Source organism: Nothoprocta perdicaria, unplaced genomic scaffold (assembly GCF_003342845.1).
Source record: "Nothoprocta perdicaria isolate Ctin4 unplaced genomic scaffold, notPer1 scaffold_4, whole genome shotgun sequence".
NCBI lineage: Eukaryota > Metazoa > Chordata > Aves > Tinamiformes > Tinamidae > Nothoprocta > Nothoprocta perdicaria.
Window position 1 is genome coordinate 4,452,481 of NW_020455643.1, and position 15,621 is coordinate 4,468,101.

At 51.1% G+C, this 15,621-nt stretch overlaps 1 protein-coding gene across 1 annotated transcript in view; it reads right to left on the minus strand.

Annotated features, from left to right (window-relative positions):
• Positions 1 to 15,493, minus strand: part of TNIK (TRAF2 and NCK interacting kinase) — a 134,288-nt gene extending 118,795 nt beyond the window's left edge. The window contains exon 1 of the mRNA XM_026045409.1: positions 15,427 to 15,493. Coding sequence (XP_025901194.1) covers positions 15,427 to 15,483 — 57 coding nt within the window. The 5' untranslated portion in view covers positions 15,484 to 15,493. The remainder of the gene's footprint in view (positions 1 to 15,426) is intronic.
• Positions 15,494 to 15,621: the final 128 nt, after the last annotated feature.

Here is a 15,621-nt window from a genome sequence, read left to right on the forward strand (position 1 = left end):
TGTGACTAAGGGGCAAAGTTAAAAAATATAAATATATATCAATCAAATGTATGTTAATTTGTGTGTCTTTCGAGAGCTCACAAGGTGCAGCAAGGCGGAGGGAAGGCTTTTCACCTTTTTGCTGCATTTCACAGGCTGCCTTGAGTAATGCCAGACTCACAAGGGAGCCCGAGGCTTCGATCTTGACAGGCCCTCATTTAAATGGGGGAAACCAGTCCCAGCACCGGGGCGAGAAGCGAGGGGCTGCCTCACGCACGTCGAAGCCGGCTGGAAGCCGCAGAGGATCCTCACTTGCTGCAATGACTTGCAGGGATTTTTCTGCCAGGTCATAAAGCATTTCCCATAGCAAAGCCCCTGCGCTCCTTGGTGGCTAACGCTGTGAACCACCCTTGCAAATGCAGGGGGCCGTGTTGTACCCGAAATCCCCATACTCCAAGATAATGCACTCYGGAGCGGGGACTGTCATTCAGTTTGGCTTGTTTGAGCTTGTTCTATTGCAACAGAACCYGGACAAGCCAAAACCAAGGACCGTTCCCACCCGTGCAGCACAGGAGGACGTGCTGCTTTGCTGCTTTAGTTGGACAATCCTAAATCCAACCACCTTTTGCTTTATGGAATCAGTTTGATTTCCCATCACACAACAGCACCACGACACGTCCTCTGTCCTCGGAATGCTGCAGTCCCCACTGCTGCAGGTCCCCCTTTTCCAACCCAAAAAGGCACCCGTGAGACTCCGGGCAGGATTTGGCCCACAGTCATAAGCAGCGGGACTAATCACACGGGTGTAGGGAGGTGAAAAGGCGATGGGAAACATTTGTAAATGCTTCTAAATTAATTGCAGTTATTGTTATTCGATTTGCTAAACCCTCCAGGGCTAGATTTTGCTTTAGAAAACTATGAACGTACCAGATTAATCAACTTAAAATAAATGGGCTTGATTTATTTATTTCTGCTGTATCTATTCCTCTTTAGGCTTGGCAAGTCGCTGCATTCTTTCCATCCCGTGAAAGAAAGAGAACAAGGGCTTTTTTATTATTATTATTTTAAAGGAACCTGTACACAGCTTAACAGCCCTCCAAGACCTCGGCAGCCCACGTGGCGCTTGGGATTGTGGAGGGAAACCCAGGCCAGCGAGTGCAGACCAAGGGCAGGGAGCTTCCAAAGAGCCATTCCCCAAACTCCCAATCCTGACCATGTCTCTGCAGTGAAGCTCTTGCCATGGGAAGCTTAATCTCCTCCAGGCAGAATTAGCTGTTTCTGAATCCTCCGCAAGTTGGGTCGGCTTCCTTCCCTGCTCCTAATTCCCTGCCCTCAGCTTTAGCCACCAAGCCAATGCCTCTGCCAAGGAGCTGAAAGGAAAAGGCCTCACGTAGATTATTACAGAGAAAATTAATCTTGTGTTCCACAGAATATTAAGTGGATTACATTTACAGCCTCCGAGGAGAAAAATGTTSATTTCCATGTATCTTGTTCTATTATTCACCTCTATTACTTTTTATACCAGCATAATTTTAGTCACAATAAACTCCTATTATTCCATCCAGAGCTCCAAGGGCTCTAGAAACCAGGAGACAAGAGCGGGATGGCTTTGAGGAAAGCACTGGCATTAAAAGCCCTGGAGCGCTAGTGCTGCCAAGGCTCTGAGCAAGGGGAGCCTTTTTGGGCTCTTCATGGCAGCAGCATGCTCGAACATCAGTGTCTCCTTGTAAGGGTAATAAAATAATACAGATTCCTTAAAAAAAAAGTGTGTATATATACATATACATATACACACACATACACACACATACATTTCCTAATGCTAATAAAATTATGATATTAAATTGCTAGTCTAGATTTAAAAAACAATGGAGATTTTGACTGCTGATCTACTAGATTTGCTTTGCAGAGTTGTTAAGGGCCCTTAAGGAGCACAAGACTCCAACAAGGAGCCTTAACAGCACCAAAGTACTCACGATCAGGAAACCCAGTGTTCACTGGAGCCAGATACTCCGTGGGCAGCGTTTCCACTGAAGTTCAGGCTCATGTGAGGGGAGTGTGAATTACTCGGCACCGAGTAAGCAGGATCAAAGTTGCTCTGGGAAGATGCAACCCGCTGACAGGGATGCAAACTCAGCCAGAGYGGTTTTGAATATTTCACAAGTGACTTGATGAGTTGAAAAGGCCAAAAGGAGCATTTTGATGATGCTGCACAAAGCAAGGAAGGAAAACGAAAGAAATTAAAAAAAAAAAAAAAAAAAGTGCTTCTTTCAACAGATGCTACAGGATCATACTCACAACCCCAGACAAATCTATAGGATTCAGCCCTTGCTTGATGAATGGAGATTCAGTTTCCATTTAAGCCTAGCTAATCTGTACAGAGAAAAGGAACAGATTTACAGAAAGAAGGAAGAGCTTCTCGATTGCAGTTCCCAGGCTCCATCTCTTCGCTATAGCTCTAGAATAATTTGAATTACACATAGTACACGTCAGAGGTGATAAGAAACAGATGAAGTAACTTACAGCTTTCCACATGGGTAAGACAAAGAAATAATGGCTACAGACCCAGATAAGAGCGCTCATAACCAGAAATCAAATCCAGGTAAGAGCTTCAGAAGCTACATACTCTATCTTGGAAAACAAAATAAATAGCACAACAAATTTCCAGCACGTTAATGCCAAAGACACTGCTCATCTCACTTGCAGACAGCAAGTTTTATGTCCTCAGCAAATCAATCCACCTGTGTCCACTGCCATCCCCAAGTCTGAGATGAGATTGTGGATCAATCCCCACACAAAGTCCCAAGGAAATGGGGAGGACCTGGGGAGGAGGTATCCATGGGCAGCTGAACACCAGGCCACCTTATAGCCTTAGGCTAGAAGCAGGAAGACAAATTRTGACCTCAAGAATCCCTTGTAATCCTTCCCTCCTCTAAAGACCTGATGTCTTCAGAGGAAATAATATTTCACTACGCTGGGAAATCATTTTAGCTTTAAGAATGTGTATAGTCCGCAAGTACTTCAAAGCTAGGACTGGCTTTTTGTTCTTGGTCTGTACAACACCCGCTAAAATGCTATTAAAATGCATAAGAAGATTATGTGGTTGTTTTGCACAGGGAACCCCCAAGGACCCCACTATTGAAGCAAAATCCTATTTCCTTTAGTGTAGATGCCAGGGCCCCAACAAACCCCAACACTGCACCTTGCTTTTGCCCAAGCTGCAAATTCCTAAATAATACTAAAACCTGCAGCAGGTTCTCTGCAGAAATGATCCCGTCTTGCGTATCTTGCATCACTTACTCTGGAAGAGGAAGAGATATAGAAAATGATTCTGATCTCTCTGATYTCTGCTCCGCAGCTTTCGCTGTGAGCAACCGGACTGTGCGTTGATCCCTGGGGATGGGTGCTCTGGGATTAAGAACCATTAAGACGAAAATCTGGCTTCAAATGACTGCAGCTGGGAATCTCGCCATGGGAATTCTTTACAGAAGGACCACCATTTCCATAGATTATACTTTCCCGTTGACAGGACAGAGCATGAAAGGAGACACAAGTTCGAATTGTCTCTTTCTGGAAGAGGGGGCATCTCTGCTACCAACAGCTGAGTGGCTGTGCTGATTTGGCATCGGAGAGCACAGCTCACGAGTCACACAGGGTGGTGGGTTGTGCAAAGCACTGGTCTCACAGCGAGCACCTGGTGTCCTCCCCATTCCGGATGGGAATCCCCAGCAGCCTGGGTGTGCCAGGCACCTGGCAGGGCACAAACAAGCAGTTTCTCCAATGGGCTTGCCCTATTCTGCAGGAACCCCTAAACACCCCTGAACCCCAGTACGGAGTGGAAGAGCGGTGGGGCTGGATGTGGAGCACATGCCTCCAGCTGCGACTTCCCCAGCCACAGGATTTTCACCATCCTAGAAAAGTGAACAGCAAAAACTGCACAACCTGGTTGGCTGTAAATGCTCTAAAAATAAYGCCAGGCCTACATCTCTTTCAACATGGGCCCTGTGTTTCTTTGCATCACCAGCGCCTACTGGATTTCCTGTATTGGTATATGAGATAAATTCATGCCTGCTAGTCCTTCCAAGAACTCTTACTGATAGTCATTATTTTGCCACCAGATTTCCTTGAAAACTCGCACCTGCAAGTTATTTCCCCTCCCAAATGCCCCAAACCTTGCTCTCTGAACTGGCAAGAATACAAGATAAGCATTTGCTCAAAGGAATTTGTTCACCAAACCACGCAGACACGAGACACACACCCTATCTAATCTTACAGGAACACAGTTTAGTGAATACAGTTTAATGACTGCGACCCAGGACAAGAGGCCAGAGGGTAGAGCCTGTCCTCCCAGCCCTGCTGGGGCTGCATCATCTGCAAGCAAACCCATGCCAGATGCTCAAGCCCTCCTCACCTTCACTTTCCCCTGCTCTAAGACCACCCTAACATGCCTTTTCTCACCATTATCTGCACAGTGATGCATCTCCCAATATGTATATGTAAAAATGAAGTTCAAAAGAAGGTGGAGTAGCAGCATCGGCCAGCAAGGCACTTTCCCCATCCTGACCTGCTCCTGTATTTTTCCCACTGCCTCAGTTAACCTTGTAGGGAGATCAATTTGCCTGCACTAGCGGCAGCATCTGGCCCTGTAAGTTGCAAAAACAACTAACTAAAGACCTCAGCTCTTACTGAAAAGTGAAAACTGTCCTCTTGGTCCATTCATTAATGGAAAGCAGAAGAGATTTCATGGAGTCACTGAGAAATAGAGGGCGAGTGCTAGAAAGCACATTACAGTGTTTCATGATCACAAGGTGAGCTGCTTGCATAATTCTGGAAAAAAAAAAAAAAGGAATATAAATGCCGATATCTGAGTTATAAAACAAGGCAGTTATAAAACTTGGGCTTTAATGCTCAGTAACAAAACAGAATAATTAAGCCTCCTGAGCAATTCCTTTTTTCGCTTCAAAGTGCAGCCCGTCGCCTTCAGTGGAGGGAGGATCTCTCCCTGGAAGGGTGCTCAGGCAAGGGACCCCCCTGCAGCTTATTTCCCTTCAGGCCCTTTCCTCAGACCTGCCTCCAAGGAGGCTTCAAGTTCACATCTCCATCCTCAAGACAGATGCCRTGAAATCGAGAGCAGCAGGAAGATAAGGAAATAAATCTGCATGGCTGCAACTGGGAGCGCAAGCTGCTGCCTGCACCAGGCCTTCCTCCCCGTGGGTTTTGACAGCAGCACCTGCTGCCAGGAACTGCTCCCCTGCGACCAGCACAGGCAGTTGCACCCACAAAACACGATATAGAGCAGCAAAATGTCACGCAAACCAAGGGCAAATGAGCAGCGCAAGACTGTCCCTCCCCCTACTACTACTGCTATTTTTAGGCAGGCAGATTAGCTCGGAGCAGTTTTACTCGGTTCTGATAATGAGTGGGACTCGTGCATCTTCTCTCGAGGACATTTCCTGGGCTGGCTCCTGCTTGAGCAGGCGCTTGCTGTAACCCAACAGTATGGAAGGGATCACATGGAAGAGCGGACGTGACGGCCTCCCGGGAAGGGCTCTCGGGAAAGGGACTCCAGCTTTGAACTGGGGCCAGATGTGCCTTTCTAATGGCACTGCTTGGCTTTTGCAGGGTACTTGGGGAGTGCTTGCTTTGTTTTACATGTCCGACTGCAGAGAGGACAGGTCTGTTTTCAGTTCGCAAGCCCTGGCTTCCTGGCAGCGGTCGGTTAAGTAAGCGCAAGCTCAACAGCATCAGCAGCAACCTGCCCATTATCGACCCCACTCAGGACCTTGCCAAAATTTATAGCAAAACCTTCACCTACTCAGGAAACATAATGCTTTTATCTGCTCACTCTCAGAGGGAGCCAAAATGTCTCCATGTGCAGGTCTCCAGGCAAAGCACGGGCTGTTGGGCCTTCGCAGGCCGGCGTGCCTGCAACATGGTGACGGAGAGGCAGGCGGCTTGGATTCGACYTGCAAAGCTCTACAAGGCCCCAGGAGAGCTGGCAGCCAGGCTCAGACTGCAGATGCTCAACAAGCCTGCGACCAATGAAGATTTGCTCTGYCGAAGAGCCAAAGGTCTCGGGCACGGGTCTCCTCCGGCACTGATGTGGACAACGTGGSTGAGAGAGGAATGATGGCAGCTCCCCACAGCAGCAGAACCACTGTATTGATGGGGCTGAGGAAAACAGGGGCTATTATCAAGGAAATCAGAAAGGTTTAGAGGGAGACTGGGGTCCTACGACGCTGCAAGGCCTTTTCAGGAAGGGTCCGTCCTCCCTTTACCAGAGACACTTGCTGTTGAAGCACGACACAGCCATTTTCTGCAACATGACCACTTGTACACTCAGTGTCCCTMGATCTGCTTCTCAAACACTCAGCTGGCCTTGACACCCACATYTGGGTGTAAAACCTTCCTCCACCTTTGCTCCTAGTGCCCTGAAGGCCTCGGCCCATGGTCGTGACCTCCATGGTTTTGGGCCCAAGGCAGCAGGCGCTCCTCCATGACGCCAGGCTAACTGTGAACACAAGCAGTAGTGGAGGGCAAGAGACACTGTGAGGCAGGAGAAACCCTCTCCCAGGACCATGGAGTCCCTGTTTGCACCAGGAGCCGTTTCAGAGAGCTCACAAATGATTAACAGGGAGCGCTCCGTCGGTCGTCACAGGAGCGCTACCCTGTGCTATCATCCATAAGCTTCTTGTGTTGTACCCATGCCGTAGACGTCACAGGTGAYGAGTTGATGAGGAGACTGCCCCTGGCAGAGCCCTCACTGCAAGTAAGGACCCAGCCACGGAACACACTTTAAGGCCGAAAGGTAGGAATTGTGCTGGGCAGCTCTTTCCAGGGGCCAGTGAAGAACAAGCCTTCCCAGAGCCTTTGCCTTTCCATGTTCAAGGCCTCAAGAACCAAGCAAAGGTGCCTCTGGAGCTCTATTTTGGGGCAACAATATCCCAAATCCCCTTCTTCATCCTGGCTTTTATAATACGCACACGAAGAAGTTACGGGGATTTGGCACTTTCTCCTGAACAGGCCACCCTTAACAAGTGACTCATATATTGCAGTATGAGTCATCCTGGCAGAGGTCACCAGCATAAGCGACAGCTAGTCCTCAATTATTTCCTGCAYGTTGAATTAAAGGTATATTGTTATGCTAATTTTACATCTGCTCCGTGACACGTTTCCACGCAGGGCAGCCTGTTTCTCACCTTGTTGCACTTCCAGCTATGGCATCTACTGCCCAATCCCCTGTTTTTAACTTCAATCTCCTGTTTTTTCCTTCGCTTGGGAAACACAGTTTTGTCCCTCAGCAATCACGGCCATTAGGGGCCTGGTCACCAGCAGAGCACTCACTCTTTGTATTTATAGCAGTCAAATGTTCAGGCAGGGAGCAGGAATAGCCACCGTGGCTGAGAGATTCACTTTGGAGACCATTTCTAAACCTCTCTCACTCCTGGAATCCCATTTAGCTATTACAGCCTCTTCAAACATACTAATACACTGATCCCTGCAGAATAGTAACGGGAAGAGCACAGTCATCATGGTATTTACTGAAGCTAATCAATATGTAAAAGCTGAAGATTTATTGCAGCAAAGATAGCTGGTTTGCATGGCCAGAAAATGCATTTGAAGCTCTTAATTTTGTTGCCTGGGCCTCTGGCTTGATTCCAAGAACACGGCTTTCCTTGCACACCCATATTCCTCTCCCCCCAAAAGGGAAGCATCTCCAGACACAGAAAAGAACTGCTTGCACGAACATGGATTGGGAATATTTAGTGGGAGAAGAAGACACAAGACCCAGACGAGGGCAGGGCCCTTCCTTCCAGCCAGGTTTTGCACATGRATTATTCAGCGATGGCCAGAGATGGCCACACCAACGGGAAGAGCGACTTCTTCTTACGACAAGCGACATCCCCAGCCCGCATGGGCAAGAAGGGTCTCTCCCTTCTCCTCTGCTTTTTCAATGCCATGGTAGAAAACATGGGAAAGCTCCTTCACTTCACYCACGTCCAAGCTCTCCATGCGCCTGCTGGCCTTGATCACCGCCTGCTCTCTGCTGAAGAGAACTAAATGGCTCATTTAATTCACTGACTCCAGGAGAGACTGACTTTTCACTGCCGTTTCTTTTCTTCTCCCTCCTCCAAAAATCCCTCCCCTTTCTCCTCCACCTTAATTTGGCTGCTTTTAGCTCACAGAGCTCTGCTCCATACCCCAAGCCATCATTTTAGGCCAGCTTTTGTAAACCTCAGTAACATCACACATCTTAAAGGGACTGCATTTCAAACAGACTAAACTTCTGTCACCACTATCAGCATCCGTGTGTGAACATCCAAGTCTGAGGAGTCAGGACTTTTATGTATAWACTTTATTTTAAGTGAATAGGTTGGAAACATTTACTGTTTTGAAGAAGGTCCTCCCACATATGGGCAYGCAGGCTGTGCCACACATGAACGCCCTGCACTGTCCTACTGCCCCTGCTCAGAGAGAAGAGTTAGATCCACACTATTGAGTTGTTCTTTTAAATATATCTGCATATGTGAAGATGAAAGTGCAGTCACAGAGCACACAGCCCAACCGACGGCTTCGTGGGCGACCACCTGCAAGGCCCAGATGTCTCAGTGGCCTCCGGTTTCCAGGCGAGCCGGAGAGCCCCAAGGGCAGGGACGCTGCGAAGGCRGCCTCAGCGCTCGGTGCTCTCGCCTTTGCCAACCATGAGCAGAATTATGGTAGGAGCTCCAGGGCTCATGCACGAGCAGCAACCGCGAGCTCCAGGGCTCATGCAGCACCTGCTGCAGAAGCACCAGCAGCTACCTGGCAGTCGCTGTGGTTTTGGTCACCGTGTCAGCTAYGAGAGCCAGACCGCAACACTTCTAAGAAGCAAGACAGCGGGGTAAGGAAGAGATCAGCACCTTCACTTGGGCCGGTTTATCTCCAAATCATATTATGCTTTTATGCTTGTGTATGAAAGAGAAAGGAGAAGGCAATATATTCTGATTCACAGGGAGATTTTTATTGTTGCTTGGACATCAAACAGCTCCCAATTAGTCCTGCAAGGAGCTGACCCACAAATTATGAAAATAAATGCCTCTGAGGCTTTGATCTCTTGTATTTCTGTAGCGTGTTACAGCAGTATTAGACATATTTTATTAGATTCAAGCCGTGTGATCTCTTCCTTACTAAAGGCTCTGCTGTCTCCAACGCATCCTAAAGCCTCCATCCAGCAGCTTGAGAGCCAGGTCCCAAACAGTCACTTCTGTCATGCACTGAACACATGACTCAGCTGCCAGTAGGATTTTTCCTGCTGAGTTTCAAAATTAGGAGCAAATAGAATTTTTAAACCGGGGAATAGAAAGAAAGTGCTTGGCCACCTAAATTAAATCTTTGATTCTTTGCTGGTGTAGGAAGTGGCAAATCTCCTGTGCAATAAGCTCCRCTCCTCCGAAGTGCCACTAAAGAGCCAAACAATTCCTTTTTTCACCTCTGAAGCAGCACTGCTAGAGGAAACACGCGGAAAGCTGCCACAAAAGGCTCCACGCAGGCTGAAGCTGAAGGCACGCGGGCGCACACGCATGCAACACATCCACCCACCCTGCCGCAGCGCCGGCGCTTGCCACAGCAACACACAATACTCACGTTGGTCGGGATTTCCTCAGGAGCAACTCGCTGCTCCCAGGCTGCTGCGCAAACCAAGCACGTTCTGCACCTGCCAGAAGCTTCGGCCCAGCAGATATGTGGGAAGAGCAGGACCATGCAAAATGCCCCGATGGCAGGAGGTGGAAAAGGATGCGACTGCCAGAACTCATTAGGACCGGACAGGGATTCATTCCGAGGATCAGACTTCTTACCAATGTTTTCCAGCTTGGTTGGCCTCGCTGGTCAGCCACAAGACACTGCAGACCAGTCACAGAAACAAGGAGGGCCCCAGGGCTCAGCCCAACACGCTGGGCATCCTCATCCCTTGGCTGGGACGGGAATGCTTGGCCTCTTGCGGTATCCGGCATGAAGCCACCACCGAGGGGGAGCAGAAGCTGGAGGGGAGTTTTGGTTTTCCTGGGATTGTGTCCCACGGCCAATTCCCRCTTGCAATTGCGAGTGATTCCCATGCAGACCGTCAAACCTCATTTATATAAATTGTCTTCCTGAGGAGAGAGCAGCCAGCCGGGATCAACGCGCAGCCGCAGCTCAACGTGACCAAAGGGGACAGGAGAAGGGGACAGGGATGGGGCTGAAGGGGGGAAAAAAATCAAAGGTCCTCGCTTTACAAATCATAAATACAACCTCTCGTGTGACAGTAGGCCACTAGTTTTCAGCCTGCAACCCATGGACTAATGTAATGGCTGCATGAAGGGTAAGGAAGGAGATGAGGGAATATAGGAAATTTAGGAATGTTGCATCTGATTTTTATCTACATTGTCCTCCCTTTTTGCTTGTTATTAGCTTTATAACTGAGAGAAGCRTAGAGAATCCAGCAGGATTCTCCCCAGATGTATTATTGAGGCTTGAAGAAATCAGAGAGGGGTCAATATCRCATCCTTGCTCTGCCGGGCCGAGGCAGAGCCCTCATGCTGATCCATATAATTACTCTCRCAAAACGACCACGGGGGCATTCGAGACAGTCAGGAAAGGCTTCTAGGAGCATCTCCTGGGCTGTGAGTTCAGGGCACCACAGAAGCTCCTGCGTGACCAGGCACCCCGTGAGCAGCGGCTCCAAGGACGGCTCTTCCTCCAAAGCCTGGTAAGCCGCACACGACTCCAATGGGAAGCTTCCCTCCCAGCTCATGTTAATATCACCACTCCAACTACTAGAGTTGGGCAGGTAGAAGCCACCTCCCAACAACAGCGAGAGAAGTCTCCCCTAACTATTTATTTTTGCACAAATTAGAAATAAGACACTTGTAAATATGTGCACCGAGCAAAGGCCTTCCTCATTACTGCCTCCAACTGCACTGCYCCTGCACCTGCTCAGGCGCAGGATTTGCTCCAAGTTCAGGCTCCAGCACTCTGCTCCTCTCTGCTCCGTGGGGTGGGGTATGATTATTCCTGATGACAGACCCTGTGGGGTGGTATATGATTATATCTGATGGCAGATCCATACAGAGCTCTGCACATATAAACAGAGAGGGGCACTAGTAAGAACAGCGAGACTCCTGCGCCGTTAGAAACACCACACTTAGCTTACTGTGCAAGACTGCCAAAAAGAAGGAAAAGCAACAAATTCAAGTCACACCGGTGGGCACGTGTTACCTACGTAGACAGTGCTTGTAGCCACAGACGAGAGAGACATGAAAACTGCACAGGAGCAACACTGCRGCTGCATAATTCCCAAAATTGAAAAGGATGGAGCATGTGAGAGGAGCCGACAGGAGACAGTTTTGTGCCATGCTGTTCATGGCTTTGTTTCAAGTCCCCAAAAGCCATCTCTGATCAAACTGGTTCCTCTCTACGAAGGTGACCTTTGCAAAAGTCACCCAAATTGTGCTGAGCTACAACGCTGTAGTGAGCAGTGTTCTGTACTGTTCATTCCCCACCAGAATTTCCCTTAAATCTTTAATGATCCCAATATACTTCATAAACTGACGAAGTTCCAGAAGAAGGACCATGCTAGCATTTTTTTTTCTTTAATATCAGACTGTTTTCTCTTCATTGACAAAGATCAGCTCATACAACCAAAGGGCCATGGAAGCTTTCCTCCTACAAAGCTTAAGGAAGGTCCTGGCTTTCCTGGGCTCCATCCAGCAGCTGCTAATACCCCCCGGCTCCTTAATTCTGTGCTGTCTTCTGTCCAAGCATCTCAGCCTGGCGTTTCCAAAACAACTAATGATTTTAGGATCCAATTTCCAGGGAGTGCATGGTCAGCACTTTGTGAGAGTAAATAACGAAGGCCTGGGCCTCGTTAATGAGCTCAAAACAAAGCAACAGGCAGGTACATCAGGGACAYGAAGAAAGCCATTATTCCTTCTCCAAAAGGTTCTTCTTCAATTCCCAAGCTTGTAAAAAGCCCCCGGCCAAGCTGCACAACCCGGACGAGCCTGTCAAGCCCCTGCATGAAGCCGGGGACCCGTTCCCAAGCTGAGGACTTGCCCCAAGCTCCTCGCCCCTATCGGCCACCAACACAGCCCTTCCTCCCAGCGCCCTGCTGCCACCTCGGTTCCCTCCATCCCCAAACCCCGGGCAGCAGAGCATGGACAGGCACCCGCGCTCCCTTTCTGGGAGGCCCCAGAAAAGCAGGGGAGCTCCCCAAAAAGCAGGGCCCTGCAGGGCTCCCGGCCAGGCCAGGCGCCCCAAACTCGCCAGGCTGCAGAAACAGCCCCAGGCTCCTGTATCTCTGTGGCACACATGGCACACGTGCCGACCTCAATAGACTAGAAGGATCAGGGCCACTGCTTTCAGCAGAAGATGACAGGATTTTGYATTTGCTGGGACAAAAATATAGGAAATACCAAAGAAAAAAAAAATAGCCTTGTATTTCTGGTCACCATCCTCTCGGAGCCTGCTGTGTGTTTAACAGCAGCAAGGTGTTGCTACCCATGAACATCTGCATTTTATAGTGGAACCTGCTSCTCCAAGGGGGTCCATCCTCTGCTCACGGCACCGCCGGGTCACTGGGCTATTGAACACGCCGAGGGGRCCAGCAAGAAATGTCCCCCAGCCCAAGGGAGACCACTATAACCCAGCCCAGCTTGTCCCCTTGTCATAGGGTACACAGCGCTACCTGTTCAATGGCCTTATCATTTTAAATTGCAGTTTTCTGCAACGTTAACAACACTCCTTAGGCCACCACCGGAAGGTCTCTGTTTTAAGGATCATTCTGATGGTTGAGGGTTCGTGCTGCTCTTCCCCAGGCACCCGGCTCTCTGCACGGACACGGCAGCGCCTGGATACCATGGCAATGAGCACGGCATAAAATGACTGATGGGAACGGGTAGCAAAGGAGGCAGGCGGGAGACCTGCGTGCGCTTCCTACGTGCACCGGGCCATGCATTTCATCTGGATTCAYTCCTGGAAACACTTCCCTTACTTGGGAAAGAGGCAGCCAAAACACAAGCGGGACAGCCCCCCAGTGCAGGGTTCCCCTCATTCACCTGCCCCGCTCRCCGCCCATCAGATCCAGCCGGGAGGAGTGTTTCGGTGAGTCAGACCGGGCGGCGAGCGGCCCAAGCGGAGCCTTCGCCCCGCGGCCTGAATCTGAGTCACGTCCTGCTGCCGCCTTTGCCAGGGCCATTCCTCAGCCCGGCCGGAACGAGCCATCCCCAGAGCCGCCGCGCCTGCGTGACACTTCTCCTGTTCTCTAATAAATGGGATTTTGCAAGGCTGCTGGAATTACTCCTCGCTGCCATGTTTTTGTGCTCGGGCAGCAAATTTGCTATTGATTTCTGATTCAGGCCCTGTGGAATGATTCACGCTTCTTACCATATCTGCTGAATTTATGACCTTTAACAATTATTCCAAGTGCTAAAYGAGGTTAGTTTAGACGAAGATCTATTCCTCAGCAAATTAAGGCCCTATTCTCGTCTCACCTATGAGCCAACACATCTCCTGTCATTAAAGGAGCAGCATCACGGCAGGTCTGTCTTGCACGGGCTCCTGCCACGTGCCCCGTCCTGGGATGCAGGGGACAGGGGGGCTCCCAAGTGTCCCACGGGGACACAGGGGCTCCCCAAGGTGACGAGCGGCTGTTCCAGCCGGCGTGGGGCCCATGTCCGCAAGCAGCCGCGTGGATCCGGAGCTCCCGGCTGCTTCGCGGCATGGGGAGCTGCGCTGTCCTCCTCCGTGCCCGTGTCCTCCTGCCAACACCTCTGCCGGGCACCGAGCAACATCAGCGGCTCCTCTGTCCTCTAAACATCCCTGTTTTCCTTGGGAAAAGCCCCGTTCCCAGAAGCTGCWGCCCACGAGGTGCAGGGGCAGGGGAGGAATCCAAGGGAACCTGCGCGTCCTCCCACRGCGGAAACAACCCCCGGCTGCCTCTCGCGCTCACTGCTATGGAAAAGCCACAAACACAAAAACAAGCGTGCGTGGACAGGGCTTTTAAACAAACCAGTTCCCTCGCTCAAATACATATATATGTTAAGCCCAATTTTCAGGGGAAGGGGAGAAGCAGAGGGCTCCCTTTCCCTCCCAAAGGATTCTGCTTTCCCAGATTAACTCCACAGACTTGGGCATCCCTCCTCCCAAGCCTCTCCCGCCTCGGGGGGAAGCGGGAGCCCCGGGTCCGTTTTCAGGCTGGCCGGTGCCCCTGCTCCAATCCCGCCCAGCCTCGAACTGCTGAGCAATCATTCACACGATTAATCAACCAGGAACTCACCAGGAGGAAAGTAGGGCAAGCAAACGGAGATAGACATTTTTTTTTTTTTTTTTCTCCTTTGCACTGAAGCAAAATAATATTTCTAAAAATACACTTATGTAAGTCTTCAGCAGATCCTGCTTAATTTTATTTATTTATCAATCTACGCCAGCAGGGCTGAGATAAGCAGCCTTGCTGCAACCTCCGCATCAAACACCCCTTCTCCAAAGGGTTCCCATTCCAACTACCTGTTCTCCAGGCAAAAGGGATGAGAAAGACGGGGAAGAAGGCAGAGGGAGAATAAAGTTTGGGCAACAAGGGCAGCTGAGGGACTGCCGGGGAGGCTGGTGTGTTTGCTGAGCCCGACATTGCGAGGGCAGCGCGARGGGAGAGCTTTGTTTGGGGGGAAGGAGAGCGGGAGGCAGCGCTAATGGAGAGGGATGGAGCGGCAAGAAACGGCTCCGGGTGCGCGGCGGTGCCGGAGCATCCCGCTGCGGCGGCTCGTGTGCGTGTGAGCATGTGTGTGCACACGTGTGTATGTGCGTGTGTGCACACATATGTGCACATGTGTGTGTGTGTGTGCACGCGTGTGCTGTGTCCCAGACCGACCAGGCAGCAGCACCCAGTGCCCCCACCCCGGGGACACAGCCCGGCGGCACCAGGACCCCGCTCCGGCGGGCAGGTGGGTGCCGGGGATCTGCAGGCAGGTGGATTTTCCACCTGCCAGCGCCGCTACAAGGACAGGGACGGGGATGAGGACAGGGATGGGGACGGACGGGATGTGAGCGCTGCCGCGGTGCCCTCGCACACCCCGCGCGGCCAGGCGTGCACACCCGCACCCCAACACCCGCACCCCAACACCCGCACCCCAACACCCGCACCCATACACACAGCGCCACAAACCCCTGCATACAGACACGCCTGCATACATGCATACACACACACACATGCATTCCCACCGTGCGTGCACCCACACTCCCGGGCACACAAACGAGTGCACTAAGGCATGTATGCGCACTAAGGCACGTAYGTGTGCGCACACACACGCGCGCACTCACTGCTCCGCGCACACCTATGTGAACATGTGCGCACACACACAGACACGGACGGGCGCAGGCAGCGCCCGCAGCCCGCGCGGCGGCCCCCGCGGCCCCCGCGGACCCTTCCCCGCTCACCCGCAGCGCCGACAGGTCGATCTCGTCGAGGCTCCGCGCCGGGGAGTCGCTCGCCATGTTTCCTCTTCCTCCTCCTCCTCCTCCTCCTCCTCCCGCTGCTGCTGCGGCGGCCGCGGCGCCGGCGCCGCCACCGAGCTGCCCGTGCGCGGCGGCGCCCGGCGCTATTTACCGCCCCTCCGCATGCGGGGGGCCGCG